This window comes from Acartia tonsa, chromosome 2, assembly GCF_053477335.1.
Source record: "Acartia tonsa isolate MP-2025a chromosome 2, ASM5347733v1, whole genome shotgun sequence".
NCBI classification, from domain to species: domain Eukaryota; kingdom Metazoa; phylum Arthropoda; class Copepoda; order Calanoida; family Acartiidae; genus Acartia; species Acartia tonsa.
Window position 1 is genome coordinate 43,483,299 of NC_137261.1, and position 17,411 is coordinate 43,500,709.

Consider the following 17,411-nt stretch of genomic DNA (forward strand, 5'->3'; position numbering starts at 1 on the left):
AACTCTATACCAAGCTTCTCTATGATAAACAAAGTACTAATATATATCTATCTATCTATGTATACCTCTGTTTATTACACTCTATACCAAGCTCCTCTATGATAAATTAACAAAGAACTAATCTATATCTATCTATCTATGTATACCTCTGTTTATTACACTCTATACCAAGCTCCTCTATGATAAACAAAGTACTAATCTATATCTATCTATCTATGTATACCTCTGTTTATTACATTCTATACCATGCTCCTCTATGATAAACAAAGTACTAATCTATATCTATCTATCTATGTATACCTCTGTTTATTACACTCTATACCAAGCTCCTCTATGATAAACAAAGCAGTAATCTATCTAACTATGTAATACCTCTGTTTGTTACACTCATCTCTATACCAAGCTCCTCTATGATAAACAAAGCAGTAATCTATCTAACTATGTAATACCTCTGTTTGTTACACTCATCTCTATACCAAGCTCCTCTATGATAAACAAAGCAGTAATCTATCTAACTATGTATACCTCTGTTTATTACACTCATCTCTATACCAAGCTCCTCTATGATAAGCAAATTAGTAATCTATATGTATCTATCTATGTATACCTCTGTTTATTACACTCATCTCTATACCATGCTCCTCTATGATAAACAAGGCACTCGTCTACATCTGAAAAAGGGAAACATGGAATATGTAAAAACCTGGGAAGTAGAGGACATTGGACTGTTATAAATCAAAAAGGTCTCCAAATTTGAATGCAATTTTTATACCTGTCTAAAATAAGCTTTGCGTAAACTTTTTGGCTTTTCTATATTTACTTGTCACTTGATTTTAGATATCTCTATACTCTTGCATTAAATCACTAAATTTGTGTATTTTTGACTTTATCACAGTATTTGACTTGCCAAACTTTTCTTGGAAAATAAATATTGTAAGATTGTAAGTTTAGCATTTTAAATGAAACAAAACTACCTAAATGTCTGTCGGAACTTGCAGCAGCCATCCGCATCTTGCGGATGATTGTCCCGTTGATAAACTTTCCATTGGCGGTTACATTGATTATGTTGACCCTGCTCTCATCTGAGGGCAGTTTTAAGCGAGACTTCTTTCTATGTAGAGGGTCCTTAAAATTAAATTGATAATGAAGGATGTCAACATCTATAAGTAGTCTTATTGCCGAGATATCCAATTTTTGAGGATTTTTAAAAGAATTTTAATAGTCCAGCTTCTTTTTAGCCGAATCTCCGAATTTCTTTCATAGCATTTCCTTTAATTTTCCTAGTTAAGCACAGACCCCCCCCTTTTTTTTGATTACATTCATACATGTTTTAATTATACTGTGATTTCAATCAGTACCAAGCCTAACCCCTGCGGTAGGTCTTAATCCTGTACACAATGTAACCTAACCTGACCTAAAATAATGAACAAAGATATGAAAATTAACTTCGAGGGAACCCACCGCATATTATTGAACAAATATGTAAAAATGTTACCTGGCCTTGGCTAGGGTTGGCTTCTGATTTTAATATTTGTATTTTCACAGTCTGTTACACCATATTTCACGTGAATTAAATACTTATTAGGATATCTTAACCCCCCCCCCCCTCCCAACTGCTTAAAAAAAATAGAAAGCTTGAACGTCCTAACGGTTAAGCTTATTATGAGCTGTGAAGCTACTCTATACGTGTAACTTCCCTTCCTTATTTTTTCATTCCCCTCAAAAATTCTTGTTCTCTTTTTTTATCTTCCTATCAATGTTTGCTTTTTATTTAGCTTAGGTTTAATTGCAAACAGCTTCGCTTCAAATGGACATTATCATGGTTGTTAAAACTCTTGTGAATTGTTCCTGGTTAATAGGAGGGCTACTCTGTGTGGGTAATATTGAACTAGAACTTGATAACATGGAGGAAGAAGCTGGAGTTCTACTATCTGAAATATTAGAATCAATCATTATTCAAAAGATTTTTTTTATTTATTTATTATTTGATTAAAATCAATATAAACAAAGTAAAAAACTGAAAATCTTTTATTAATGGAATAAATTAAAATTTTAAAAGTTAACCTTTTCAATAATCATGATAAGCGAAGATTTTTTTATGAATAACTTTTTTTACAACAATTTTTTGTTCCTTTCCGGTATTTAAGCGATTTTGCATCAAATTTACACACAATTCTAGAACCAGTTTGATTATACTTAAAAATTTTTCTTTTCTCCTTTCATCTGAATTTAGAGCTTCACTTTCATAAATATTGTCATCCTTGTTTTAATTATGGTTGTTAAGTTGTTTTGGATAGAAGTACCTGTAGAAGCAGCTGTTGAACTTGTTACTTTAGAATCAGCTGATGAAAACTCAGCTGTTGAACCACGTGATAAAAACTCAGCTGTTGAAGAATCACGTGATGAAATATCAGCTGTTAAGATTGATACAATTACTGATGAAGCTGTAGAAGATTCTGTTGATGAAATAAAATAATCTTGTGCTGATGATAAATAATCTAATATAATAACAAGGATTTCTAATAGTTTCTGATATTGGTCCAAACTGCGTCATAACCAAAGTTGTTGCAAATCTATTTCAAACGCGAGTCAGTAAAAGGTAAAATACCCTCTCCAAAAGAAGGTGCAAGCTATTTTGTCAACAAAGTGGTTTTTCGCAAATAGGAAAACCGATTGGACTGTAAGATATACTAGTACCCAAAGTACACGTTCTATAATTAGTTTTCTAAATATCTCAATGGATATATAAATCTTGTATATTATGGCAGGGGAAATTTTGTTGTCAATTTAGGTTGCTAATAGTGTTCGTTAATTTGTCATTAGTTTCCTCCAGTAGGGGTATCACTATATTAGCCAGCTAAAAGTTACATTTTATTTTAGTAATCAATAATCAGGTGCAATATCCAAATAATTATATATCTATCCAAGATCCAAGGGAAACCCATATTAACTTTAATCAGTAAACTAATGAAAATCCCTGTGCCTGGAATAGATGAAGTGTCTGTGCGTGAATTAAAGGTTGAAGATTCGCTGGGCTGCGTTGACCGCACTGATGTCAATGGCTCAACTGCAAATAAATTTTTTTTCATTTAATTTAATTAAAAGTGTGACAAAAATATCACATTTCAATCTTAAACCGAAACTCTTTATATTTAGTACCTATAAAAAAGAGGAGATAAATAAAAAAAACTCTTTGCTGATTTATCGGGATACTTTTGCCAAAAGTTTTTGAAATCCCAATTTTTTAAGGAACTTCGCTAAACCGTGTCATGATAAAGATTTTAAACTAACTGCTATGTACGATGCCTGACAACCATAGGGGTGATATAGTTCAAAACAAGACTATATCCATAAGTAGATTATTTGTAGGAATTCTTATTCTGCAGATATACCGTGGAACTTCTGACGTTTGGCAGTTAGCAGCCTTTAGAGTTCTTATATCCGTGAACTCAACAGATCTAATTATTTCTACCTGTTCCAGATTCTGTTGCTGATGCTATTGGCGCAGTACCAGTTGACAGATTATCTGAATACATACTTGAGGATTCTTCTGTTAAAAATTAATTGGGGTATAGTCCTTTCCATGACATCGCTCCATATGGGGCGATGATTTTAATTGATCGCCTCTTATGACAAGGGGCGATGTATTGGCTCCTTGAAAGGAGCGATTTAATAGCCCCTTATAACAAGAGGCGATGTTATGACTCCTTGAAAGGAGCGATTTGATAGCCCCTTGCCCTAAGAGGCGATTAAATGATCCTTTATCGCTCCATAATCGCTCCTTCTAAAGAGGTAATGATATGTCCTCTTATCCCAAGGGGCTATTTAATAAAATATCGCCTCTTCATGGCCCCTTCACGATTTTATATATATATCTGAGTTCCTTGATGGCCCCTACATCGCTCCTTCATCTCTCCTTCTTGAAATTTATATTACATTGTACTTACTTTGATGGCCCCTACATCGCTCCTCCATCGCCCCTTCATCGCTCCTACATCACTCCTTCATCTCTCCATCTTGAAATTTATACTACATTGTACTTTGATGGCCCCTACATCGCTCCTCCATCGCCCCTTCATCGCTCCTACATCGCTCCTTCATCTCTCCTTCTTGAAATTTTTATTACATGGTACTTTGATGGCCCCTACATCGCTCCTCCATCGCTCCTCCATCGCCCCTTCATCGCTCCTACATCGCTCCTTCATCTCTCCTTCTTGAAATTTACATTACATTGTACTTTGATGGCCCCTACATCGCTCCTCCATCGCCCCTTCATCGCTCCTCCATCGCCCCTACATCGCTCCTCCATCGCCCCGTACATCGCTCCTTCATCGCCCCTTCATCGCTCCTACATCGCTCCTTCATCTCTCCTTCTTGAAATTTATATTACATTGTACTTTGATGGCCCTTACATCGCTCCTCCATCGCCCCTTCATCGCTCCTACATCGCCCCTACATCGCTCCTTCATCTCTCCTTCTTGAAATTTATATTACATCGTACTTTGATGACCCCTACATCGCTCCTCCATCGCCCCTACATCGCTCCTACATCGCCCCTACATCGCTCCTTCATCTCTCCTTCTTGAAATTTATATTACATTGTACTTTGATGGCCCCTACATCGCTCCTCCATCGCCCCTTCATCGCTCCTACATCGCCCCTACATCGCTCCTTCATCTCTCCTTCTTGAAATTTATATTACATTGTACTTTGATGGCCCCTACATCGCTCCTCCATCGCCCCTTCATCGCTCCTCCATCGCCCCTACATCGCTCCTTCATCTCTCCTTCTTGAAATTTATATTACATTGTACTTTGATGACCCCTACATCGCTCCTCCATCGCCCCTACATCGCTCCTACATCGCTCCTCCATCGCCCCTTCATCGCTCCTTCTCCAAATTTATATTACATTGTACTTTTATGGCCCCTACATCCCCTACATCGCTCCTCCATCACCCCTTCATTGCTCCTCCATCGCCCCTTCATCGCTCCTACATCGCCCCTTCATCGCTCCTACATCGCCCCTACATCGCTCCTTCATCTCTCCTTCTTATAATTTATATTACATTGTACTTACTTTGATGGCCCCTACATCGCTCCTCCATCGCCCCTACATCGCTCCTACATCGCCCCTACATCGCCCCTACATCGCTCCTTCATCTCTCCTTCTTGAAATTTATATTACATTGTACTTTGATGGCCCCTACATCGCTCCTCCATCACCCCTTCATCGCTCCTACATCGCCCCTACATCGCTCCTTCATCTCTCCTTCTTGAAATTTATATTACATTGTACTTACTTTGATGGCCCCTACATCGCTCCTCCATCGCCCCTTCATCGCTCCTACATCGCCCCTACATCGCTCCTACATTGCCCCTACATCGCTCCTCCATCGCCCCTACATCGCTCCTCCATCGCCCCTACATCGCTCCTCCATCGCCCCTACATCGCTCCTACATCGCCCCTATATCGCTCCTACATCGCCCCTACATCGCTCCTTCATCTCTCCTTCTTGAAATTTATATTACATTGTACTTTGATGGCCCCTACATCGCTCCTCCATCGCCCCTACATCGCTCCTACATCGCTCCTCCATCGCCCCTTTATAGCTCCTTCTCCAAATTTATATTACATTGTACTTTTATGGCCCCTACATCCCCTACATCGCTCCTCCATCGCCCCTTCATTGCTCCTCCAAATTTATATTACATTCCACTTAGATGACCCCTACATTGCCACTCAATCACCTCTCCATCGCCCCTCCATCGCCCCTCCATTGCTCCATCTCCAAATTTTTATTACATTGCAACTTGATGGCCCCTACATCGCTCCTCCATCACCCCTACATCGCTCCTTCTTCAAATTTCCATTTTAATGGTTTGTTAAGTAGTTAATATTTATTTTAGTTAGGTATATTTAAATCACTTCTTGGGGTTAGATTACTCATTTGAATAGATTACTTAATAAATATATTAAAAAAATATATTGAGTTTTTTATTTTGTTTTTTTTATGTTTTTTTTCAGATAAGGTAAAATGATGTTTTATTTGTAGAAGGGGCGTTGTAGGGGCCATATAAATATATTAAAAATATATTAAGTTTTTATTTTGTTTTCTTCTTAGTTACCATCTATGTATTGCAATGTATTGCAAATTTAAGGAAGGAGGGATGTAGGGGCGATGGAGGAGTGATGTAGGGGATATCAAGTTGCAATGTAATATAAATTTGGAGAAGGAGCAATGGAGTGGCGATGAAGGGGCGAAGTAGGGGCCATCAAAGTGCAATGTAATACTAATTTGGAGAAGGAGCGATGTAGGGGCCATCAAAGTACAAAGTAATATAAATTTGGAAAAGGATCGATGTAGGAGCCATCAAAGTAGAATGTAATATAAATTTGGAAAAGGAGCGATGTATGGGCCAGCAAAGTAAGTACAATGTAATATAAATTTCAAGAAGGAGAGATTTAGGGGCGATGAAGGAGCGATGTAGGGGCCATCAAAGTACAATGTAATATAAATTTCAAGAAGGAGAGATGAAGGAAAAATGTAGGGGCGATGAAGGAGCGATGAAGGGGCGATGGAGGAGCGATGTAGGGGCCATCAAAGTACAATGTAATATAAATTTCAAGAAGGAGAGATGAAGGAGCGATGTAGGGGCGATGGAGGAGCGATGTAGGGGCCATCAAAGTATGTACAATGTAATATAAATTTCAAGAAGGAGAGATGAAGGAGCGATGGAGGAGCGATGTAGGGGCCATCAAAGTACAATGTAATATAAATTTCAAGAAGGAGAGATGAAGGAGCGATGTAGGAGCGATGTAGGGGCGATGGAGGAGCGATGTAGGGGCCATCAAAGTAAGTACAATGTAATATAAATTTCAAGAAGGAGAGATGAAGGAGCGATGGAGGAGCGATGTAGGGGCCATCAAAGTAAGTACAATGTAATATAAATTTCAAGAAGGAGAGATGAAGGAGCGATGTAGGGGCGATGTAGGAGCGATATAGGGGCGATGGAGGAGCGATGTAGGGGCGATGGAGGAGCGATGTAGGGGCGATGGAGGAGCGATGTAGGGGCGATGGAGGAGCGATGTAGGGGCCATCAAAGTAAGTACAATGTAATATAAATTTCAAGAAGGAGAGATGAAGGAGCGATGTAGGGGCGATGTAGGAGCGATATAGGGGCGATGGAGGAGCGATGTAGGGGCCATCAAAGTAAGTACAATGTAATATAAATTTCAAGAAGGAGAGATGAAGGAGCGATGTAGGGGCGATGTAGGAGCGATATAGGGGCGATGGAGGAGTGATGTAGGGGCAATGGAGGAGTGATGTAGGGGATATCAAGTTGCAATGTAATATAAATTTGGAGAAGGAGCAATGGAGTGGCGATGAAGGGGCGAAGTAGGGGCCATCAAAGTGCAATGTAATACTAATTTGGAGAAGGAGCGATGTAGGGGCCATCAAAGTACAAAGTAATATAAATTTGGAAAAGGATCGATGTAGGAGCCATCAAAGTAGAATGTAATATAAATTTGGAAAAGGAGCGATGTATGGGCCAGCAAAGTAAGTACAATGTAATATAAATTTCAAGAAGGAGAGATTTAGGGGCGATGAAGGAGCGATGTAGGGGCCATCAAAGTACAATGTAATATAAATTTCAAGAAGGAGAGATGAAGGAAAAATGTAGGGCCGATGAAGGAGCGATGAAGGGGCGATGGAGGAGCGATGTAGGGGCCATCAAAGTACAATGTAATATAAATTTCAAGAAGGAGAGATGAAGGAGCGATGTAGGGGCGATGGAGGAGCGATGTAGGGGCCATCAAAGTATGTACAATGTAATATAAATTTCAAGAAGGAGAGATGAAGGAGCGATGGAGGAGCGATGTAGGGGCCATCAAAGTACAATGTAATATAAATTTCAAGAAGGAGAGATGAAGGAGCGATGTAGGAGCGATGTAGGGGCGATGTAGGAGCGATGTAGGGGCCATCAAAGTAAGTACAATGTAATATAAATTTCAAGAAGGAGAGATGAAGGAGCGATGGAGGAGCGATGTAGGGGCCATCAAAGTAAGTACAATGTAATATAAATTTCAAGAAGGAGAGATGAAGGAGCGATGTAGGGGCGATGTAGGAGCGATATAGGGGCGATGGAGGAGCGATGTAGGGGCGATGGAGGAGCGATGTAGGGGCGATGGAGGAGCGATGTAGGGGCGATGGAGGAGCGATGTAGGGGCCATCAAAGTAAGTACAATGTAATATAAATTTCAAGAAGGAGAGATGAAGGAGCGATGTAGGGGCGATGTAGGAGCGATATAGGGGCGATGGAGGAGCGATGTAGGAGCCATCAAAGTAAGTACAATGTAATATAAATTTCAAGAAGGAGAGATGAAGGAGCGATGTAGGGGCGATGTAGGAGCGATATAGGGGCGATGGAGGAGCGATGTAGGGGCAATGGAGGAGCGATGTAGGGGCGATGGAGGAGCGATGTAGGGGCGATGGAGGAGCGATGTAGGGGCCATCAAAGTAAGTACAATGTAATATAAATTTCAAGAAGGAGAGATGAAGGAGCGATGTAGGGGCGATATAGGAGCGATATAGGGGCGATGTAGGGGCGTTGTAGGAGCGATGAAGGGGCGATGGAGGAGCGATGTAGGGGCCATCAAAGTACAATGTAATATAAATTTCAAGAAGGAGAGATGAAGGAGCGATGTAGGGGCGATGTAGGAGCGATGGAGGAGCGATGTAGGGGCGATGGAGGAGCAATGAAGGGGCGATGGAGGAGCGATGTAGGGGCCATCAAAGTAAGTACAATGTAATATAAATTTCAAGAAGGAAAGATGAAGGAGCGATGTAGGGGCGATGTAGGAGCGATATAGGGGCAATGGAGGAGCGATGTAGGGGCCATCAAAGTAAGTACAATGTAATATAAATTTCAAGAAGGAGAGATGAAGGAGCGATGTAGGGGCGATGTAGGAGCGATATAGGAGCGATGTAGGGGCGATGGAGGAGCGATGTAAGGGGATGGAGGAGCGATGTAGGGGCCATGGAGGAGCGATGTAGGGGCGATGGAGGAGCGATGTAGGGGCGATGGAGGAGCGATGTAGGGGCGATGGAGGAGCGATGCAGGGGCGATGGAGGAGCGATGTAAGGGCCATCAAAGTAAGTACAATGTAATATAAATTTCAAGAAGGAGAGATGAAGGAGCGATGTAGGGGCCATGGAGGAGCGATGTAGGGGCGATGGAGGAGCGATGTAGGGGCCATCAAAGTACAATGTAATATAAATATCAAGAAGGAGAGATGAAGGAGCGATGTAGGGGCGATGTAGGAGCGATGAAGGGGCGATGGAGGAGCGATGTAGGGGCCATCAAAGTACAATGTAATATAAATTTCAAGAAGGAGAGATGAAGGAGCGATGTAGGGGCGATGTAGGAGCGATGAAGGGGCCATGGAGGAGCGATGTAGGGGCCATCAAAGTACAATGTAATATAAATTTCAAGAAGGAGAGATGAAGGAGCGATGTAGGGGCGATGGAGGAGCGATGAAGGGGCGATGGAGGAGCGATGTAGGGGCCATCAAAGTACAATGTAATATAAATTTCAAGAAGGAGAGATGAAGGAGCGATGTAGGGGCGATGTATGAGCGATGTAGGGGCGATGGAGGAGCGATGTAGGGGCCATCAAAGTACAATGTAATATAAAATTCAAGAATTAGAGATGAAGGAGCGATGTAGGGGCGATGTAGGGGCGATGTAGGGGCCATCAAAGTACAATTTAATATAAATTTCAAGAAGGAGAGATGAAGGAGCGATGTAGGGGCGATGAAGGAGCGATGAAGGGGCACTGGAGGTAAAGGACTATGGAGGGGCGATGGAGAGGCTATGAAGGAGCCATCATGGGGCTATAGTATAGCCTCTTATCATAAGAGGCGATATTAACGCCCCTTCAAAGGAGCTATTAAGAGGCCATGAAGGAGCTATAGCATAGCCTCTTATCATAAGAGGCGATATGAACGCTCCTTAAAAGGGGCTATCACATCGCTCCATATGATAAGAGGCTATGCTATAGCTCCTTGAAGGAGCTATAGAAAATCATCGCCCCATATGGAGCGATGTCATGGAAAGGACTATACCCATTAATTGTTTATTAAACCCCGAACAAACATATTATGCAAATCTGAATTTTCAAAATAGCAGCTTTATTATTCATTTAGGATGATTTTACAATAAATATGAAATGTAGATGCCTCTTTTGGTTACAAAATTCCACTGTTATTTTTTAATTAATCAACACCAATAAAGCACAAGATCTCAAAAACAGCATTTGGGGGAAATACTGGTGAACAAACATATTATGCAAATCCAAAACAAAGCAAAAAAAAAGGTTTTTTGGCACTTTTCTCCTCTTTTAAAGATTGATTATGATGAAATAATAATTTTTTAAGGGATTTATGCATTAATTATTATGAAATATAGTATAAGGTAGAAATTAATGATTTTTCTAAATAAGAAATGATTGAAAAAAATAAATTCGATCCCTATCACTTTAGAGGACAGCTGCTGACCCCCAGTCTTATGGATGAACCTAAATACATTTTAAAGATAAAAATTACCCTGAAAAGTATACAAAAATGTTTTTTTATGTGTTAAAAAATTCATTTTAAAATCTTGATTTTGAGGATGATGACCTTTCAGATGCTCCTGTTGGTGGTGATGGTGAGCCAAATGTTATCTAAGTACATGCCCATTACAACAACTTGTCTATTAACCTATGTACCATTTTTTGTAGTCATAGCAGCCTCCAATGGAGCCTTCCGACAAGAAATATAACCATCTTCTAAAAACTACAGTATTTACCTTATGAATTGAAGAAAATAAAATTGCAATTCTTTTCTTTTTTAATAATGCTGGGCTGGAGGATGCTATAACTACAAAAATTGGATCATAGTTTAATATATAAGTTGTCATCATGGACATGCACTTTGATAACATTTGGCTCACCATCACTACCAATAGGGGCATCTTAAAGGTCATCATCCTCAAAATCAAGATTTTAAAATAGATTTTTTCAACACACCAAAAAACATTTTTGTATAATTTTCAGGGTAATTTTTATCTTTAACATGTATTTAGGCTCATCCATAAGACTGGGGGTCAGCAGCTGTCCTCTAAAGTGATAGGGATTGAATTTATTTTTTTCAAACATTTCTTATTTAGAAAAATCTTTAATATCTACCTTATAATATATTTCATAATAATTAATGCATAAATCCCTTAAAAAATTATTATTTCATCATAATCAATCTTTAAAAGAGGAGAAAAGTGCCAAAAAACCTTTTTTTTGCTTTGTTTTGGATTTGCATAATATGTTTGTTCACCAGTATTTCCCCCAAATGCTGTTTTTGAGATCTTGTGCTTTATTGGTGCTGATTAATCAAAAAATAACAGTGGAATTTTGTAACCAAAAGAGGCATCTAAATTTCATATTTATTGTAAAATCATCCTAAATGAATAATAAAGCTGATATTTGGAAAATTCAGATTTGCATAATATGTTTGTTCCGGGTTTAGAATAATCAAAATGGAAAATATTTGCTATTTGGTATAATTTAAAAACATTTGACCATCATTTAGATCAGGAATCTTAAGGCATAAGACGATGTACGTTTTTGAGGCTAATAATACGGAAACGTGTATATAAAACTTTGAGTGTCCGTGTAGTTTTCAATCTAATGTCCCCTCCCTCCCAGATTTAATTTGATGATCGTTGTTTATATATTACAGTATAATGCTATTTTTATCTAAAATATTGTTAGCTTTATGTTGTCGAGCTACTTAAGAACAATTGTCCCTGTTTCATTAAAGTTGAAAAATAATAGATTATTTGATTTTTAAGAAGCACAGTTTTCACAAAAGCATGGGTGACATAAGAACCGTAAGCCGAATTTATAAAAGGTGAAATTGAGAAAATATTTTTTTAAATATTGAGAAAATATTATTATAGTGATTATATTATTATAGTAAAAAAGATAAATACTATAAAATCATAGAGTTATTTAAACTTATGCTGTGTCAAAAGGACGGACTTGCCAGAGTCATAGAGTAGACTAAATATGTGTCACCTTCATTCTCAGCAGCCGTCATGTTCGAGTCCTACAAAATATTGATAAAATAATCAAGGAGAATTTGCCTCTTACAATTTATGTATATTCAATATGAGATCTTAAAGGATAAGACAAAAAAAAATAATTAAATTTACACTCACATTTAAATTCATATCAAAATTTAATTGCTGGAACCCCAGTGTTTCCAACCCCCATCCTTTACCCCTACGCTTCCTGCAGATTATGACTTATGTTGGAAATGTCTGTACACCCCAATCAGTATTTTTTTACGTACCCAAAGTTTTGAGGCCATTGATTTAAGTAATATGTTCATAACAATTTTTGAGATCAGGGCAATGTCCAATTTCACCTCTCTTCCTTCATTAAATATCTTTTATATATCATGATTGTATCTATAATCCTCTCTTTCAAAATATAGCCTAAAACCTGCTCATGACCATCAAAATAAGGCTTACCATTACAAATATTTGTTCGCCTTTTAAAATATGTCAAGTAATACATACAGTTAGACAACCTACTACTTCATATATAAGCAGATTAGAATACATGCCTTTACAACAAAAATGTCTTTTCTATGTCTTGGAGTCTTGAGTGATTGTTTCTGAGTTTCAATTTTGTCGGCATTGATTCCCCAACCTCCTGGCTCCCACCTCCAACCTTTGCTGGAATACCTGCAATATTACATAACATTAAAACATCTTAGAATGATGTTTATCTGTATGTATATATACTTGTAAGATCTACTAAACGGCTGTAGCGATTATGGGAGAGAAAGGAAATTCTCACTCGTATTTTTTTTATTGAACATCCTCAAAATTTTTTCAAAACCGGTCAAGAATTTTAAAAGGGTTAAAGATACTAACTTTTTGAGACAATTTTTTGGAGGTCTATAGGGTCCTACAAATAACAAAAATACTAAAAAGCATTCAGAAAATACAGACAATTATGAAAATAAGGAGAGCAGCAACAAAAATTTAAAATAAAATGCAAGCTTAGAACCTCCCATAACTTAATTGAACCAAATAAGAACTCATCATAGAAACACTCCAACCAAAATGATGGAAATTTTAGCGTCCAAAAATTTGGTTACTCGGATTATGTGATTGAATAACATGTGACTAGATAAAAGCCCAAAAGTCTGCTAGAATTCCCTTTTCATAAGTTTAACAGATTATTGCGTCTGGATGACCATCTGGGGGTAATAAATCCAATTTTAAAGTTACCTGCCGCCAATCCATATTCTTGAAACAGTCATCTTCTCTAAAAACTGGTTCTCCTCATCAGAAGTTATATAAACCAGGTACGAGTTATCTGCATACATAGATAGATATTTAGTTAGATATGTAGGTGAAACAAATTAAATAGTTAGCTGGATAGATGGATAAATTGTTTTCCTCATCAGAAGTTATATAAACCAGGTACGAGTTATCGAGATAGATAGATAATATGATAAATATGATAGATAATATGGATGGGTAGTTACTTAGATAGATTGTTCTACCTGGAAATTTATACACAAGGTACAAGCTAGATAGATATATAGATAGATAGATATTTAAGACAATAATAAACTAATTGCATTATTAACACCCCCCCTCGTTTTTTGTTAAAGGGGGGTGTCAAAATTTTCGGGTGTGCTTTCTTGACAAAACCCTGTACACGCTACTGAATACAACAAAATTATTGTATTTTAGTCCTATATGTACATAAGAACAAAAAAGTGAACAAAACATTCTTTACCTAGTCTAGCACATGTTTCTTTTGCTTCTTCCCAAGATTGTGAGTCTGGCATGTAGAAATAACAGCTACCTGACCATAGGATCCAGTGGTCTGGACAATCTAGATAGATAGATAATGAGTCTGGCATGTAGAAATAACAGCTACCTGACCATAGGATCCAGTGGTCTGGACAATCTAAATAGATAGATAGATACATGGATAGATAGATAAAAGAACATAATATTAGTTAAATCAAAAATAGATGAAAAAAATAGATAGCAACTTTTTAAAGGATTAATAATGAAATGGAAATAAATCAATCTCTATATGTGTTATATTGAAAATAAATGTATGTGAATGCTATAGAAGACATTAGAAAGACAATTACTTATATGTAAGTATATAAACTACGCTTTACCTTTCAAAATATGTATATTTATAAAATAGATAGCATACGAACATAAATTGATAGAATATGAAAATTGAGATACATCCATTTTCTTCAAGGTTTATGTGTATTCTTTCTTGTATTTCTAAGTGTTACTACTACATAGCTAGTATAAGACGGTACTACGAATTAGTAAGTCCATTTTTTTCTCATGTTATATTTCATGTATTTTGACACCAAATCTAAAGATTTTTTGGTTTGGTATTTTGTGGTGATTCTTATATCAGTTTTATAGAACTTAAAAGAAGAAGTATAATCATAGAGTGAGGTGACATTGAACTAAATATTGTGCTGGTCCCCAATGTTTTTCTAATTAATCATTCATTAGCTAAAAATCTTTAGGTACTTTAGAAAAACTTGTTAGGTTGTATTTGCCTTAAATACATTTTTCAGAGGCGTAATATATAAGAACAAATAATTTATAATGTATAAGATATACACAGATATACATATTGACAGATATAATATGATTGTGCAAGGAGGGTTGGGACATTAGACTGTAATTTGTACTGATTCTGCTATGAGTTGCCTTAAAAATGTTAGGGGTTAATTAATAAAGCTAAATTGGTGTAGTCAAATACAGTGTCTAAAATTTTCCTCCATTAATATAAGGAGACAAACATATCTATATAACAATTTATCTTCCTTTGTCTTTTCCCTTTAGGTCCCTGGATATAAAATAAGTTCTGAGGACTTCTGATAGCATAATTCCACAGTAAATATACAAAGCAGGATATCCAGTTACTGTACTGTAATACTTTTGTAGCATAAAATCTTAGGAATGGATTGATGTATGAAAGGTTTAGGAATGTAAATGTAATAGGTGTATACACAACAATGTACGCTTATGCTTTTATCTTCAGATACAAAAAATAGTACATGACAAGTCGGTGAGATATACCAGGTAGACCTAGAATATACGTAAGTTTAAAAAGTGCATGTAAATTGGACTGTAAATAGTCCCTAGTATTAATTAAGTCTTTAATTGGGTTCGGGTGCGCGAGGGTGCAACCGAAAATTCTGACACTCCTTAAAAATATCGAGGGGGGTATGAGCTTATTGCAGTTGTAATACAAACAATGAGAGGGGTTCAATTTAAGGCCAGGGGAGTGGATAAACATCTCCTAGGTGTCCACACACCTACAAAATCAACAAATTCAAAAGTCAAAAAGAGTCTTTTGACTATAAATTGAGGCGCAAAGCGAGCAACATTTTTTTAACCCCCACCCCCCCCCCCCCTTTAAATTTCAGGGTGTTTTTTTTTAACTATACGCTCCCCTAAGCTGTTTAACAGGGTTGTATCAGGTGAGTATAGGAGACCCTTGTCAAGGGGGGGGGGGGGTGTAGGGGGATGGATTTATAGGAGGGTGAATCTAAAAATAACCAAAAGAGGTATAATATAATTTTATGTAAAGTTCTTGATGAAGTGACAGACATGCAGAAAAATCTTAATAAGATGCTCTACTAAAAATTAAAAAGAAAAATTGGGATAGTCCTTTCCACGACATCCCTCCATAAGGGGCGATTAGTCGTATTTTTAAAATGGCTTTTTATATGTGATTTTAGGTTAGGTTAGGTTATATTGTGTTAGGTGATTGCCCCACAGGGTTAGGTAATTGGCCCCGCAGGGTTAGAGCCCCCCGCAGGGGCTAGAAATAGGAGAAAAGCTACTGTGAAAAATACGAAGAATCGCCCCTTATGGAGGGATGTCGTGGAAAGGACTATACCCGAAAAATTTAATATTTGTTTTACATCCTAATCCCATTCTTAAAAGCATCAAGTATTGTTTTAGTTATTCATATACAACTTCAAAATAGTTTTACTACCGTGTAAAAACAAATATAAACATAGTATAGCCAAAATATTTTAAACAGTAAAATGCTTTTCAAAATCTAATATGTATAACTACAAGAAAGTGGAAAAATTGAGCCTTTTAAAAAAAAAATATTTTATTTTCACGAAACCTCGATATTAAAATCTTAGAGAAAAAATAAATAGAATGTAAGCAGTGGTGTGCACAAAGATTAGCTAGTGGAAAATGAAGCCTTTGAGTTGTAAACAAGAGGAAGGCAATTCTTTCTTTCTTTTGGGGTTCTGACACTCCTTTTATGTCATTTGTGAGATAGATAAGGTAGGTATTAAGATTAGCAAATTAAAAATTATAAAATTGATAGGAGTGGACATAGGACTGGATGACCAATACCATCCATCTCTATTTCTCTTATGATCCATGAAGACGAAGACCAGAAAAAAGAAGAAAGAGAAAAATAATAATAAAATGATAGCTTTAAATGTATGTAAGCAAAACAATAGAGGTAATTAGATTCAAACAAAAAGAAATATAGAAAGAATAATTATTGAAAAAAATATTGACAAGTAATTCCGGCTTCTATTCACAGATAAAGAAAAGATGGATAGATAGATATTAGATAACAAACCTGTAACTTCCCAATTGCTGAGCTCAATAACTCCCATGAACCAGAGTCGATGGATTGTAGCAACTAAATTTCGTCATATCATTAAGTGTAAATATTTTGCTTCCATAGAATAATTAGTAATAGAATTGTTTCATCATTTTAGTTATGCACGAACAAGGCTTAAAGTAAAATAATATGTTTCATGGCGTGCACTGGGTTTACAGAGAGTAGACAAAGAGATTGTAAAACCGTTAGAAGATTAAAAATGGCAACTAATAACTTGTTTAAGGAGAGTGTAGAAAACTCCCCTCTGAGCGTTTATGGAACAATTTCACATCATCAGACGTTTTTGTTCCAAAATGATGAATTAGGGTTTACAATTTCTTGAAAATATAAATTAAGTCAAATCATTATAAATAAAAATTTATTTTCTATAAAATTAAATTGTTTCATTTGAAAACAAACAAAAAAACAAATATTCCCTGCGTTGATAAATTTAATTATTTTCAACCTTGAACTTTTATTAAACAAGCAACAACCAATATGTAAAATGAATAAATAATTCAGAGAGTATCATGAATGCACCAATTTATAAATACAGCAATTGTAATTTCATTTTAGGTTTTTAACCAAATTTAGCAATTTCCCATATTTTTAAAAATATTCATAGACACAGTGTTTTGTGCTTTTAGGGCACATCAGTATGGCT

At 36.8% G+C, this 17,411-nt stretch overlaps 1 protein-coding gene across 1 annotated transcript in view; it reads right to left on the minus strand.

Moving 5' to 3' along the window:
• LOC145312568 (uncharacterized) overlaps nt 1–17,411 on the minus strand; it is a 49,098-nt gene that overhangs the window by 3,543 nt on the left and 28,144 nt on the right. Inside the window, exons 8-19 of the mRNA XM_080151824.1 lie at nt 16,724–16,786; nt 13,859–13,957; nt 13,342–13,429; nt 12,669–12,789; nt 12,116–12,146; nt 3,473–3,550; nt 2,942–3,067; nt 2,304–2,519; nt 1,849–1,931; nt 1,496–1,546; nt 975–1,125; nt 608–671 (exon numbers count right to left, since the gene is read on the minus strand). Coding sequence (XP_080007950.1) covers nt 608–671; nt 975–1,125; nt 1,496–1,546; nt 1,849–1,931; nt 2,304–2,519; nt 2,942–3,067; nt 3,473–3,550; nt 12,116–12,146; nt 12,669–12,789; nt 13,342–13,429; nt 13,859–13,957; nt 16,724–16,786 — 1,171 coding nt within the window. The remainder of the gene's footprint in view (nt 1–607; nt 672–974; nt 1,126–1,495; nt 1,547–1,848; nt 1,932–2,303; nt 2,520–2,941; nt 3,068–3,472; nt 3,551–12,115; nt 12,147–12,668; nt 12,790–13,341; nt 13,430–13,858; nt 13,958–16,723; nt 16,787–17,411) is intronic.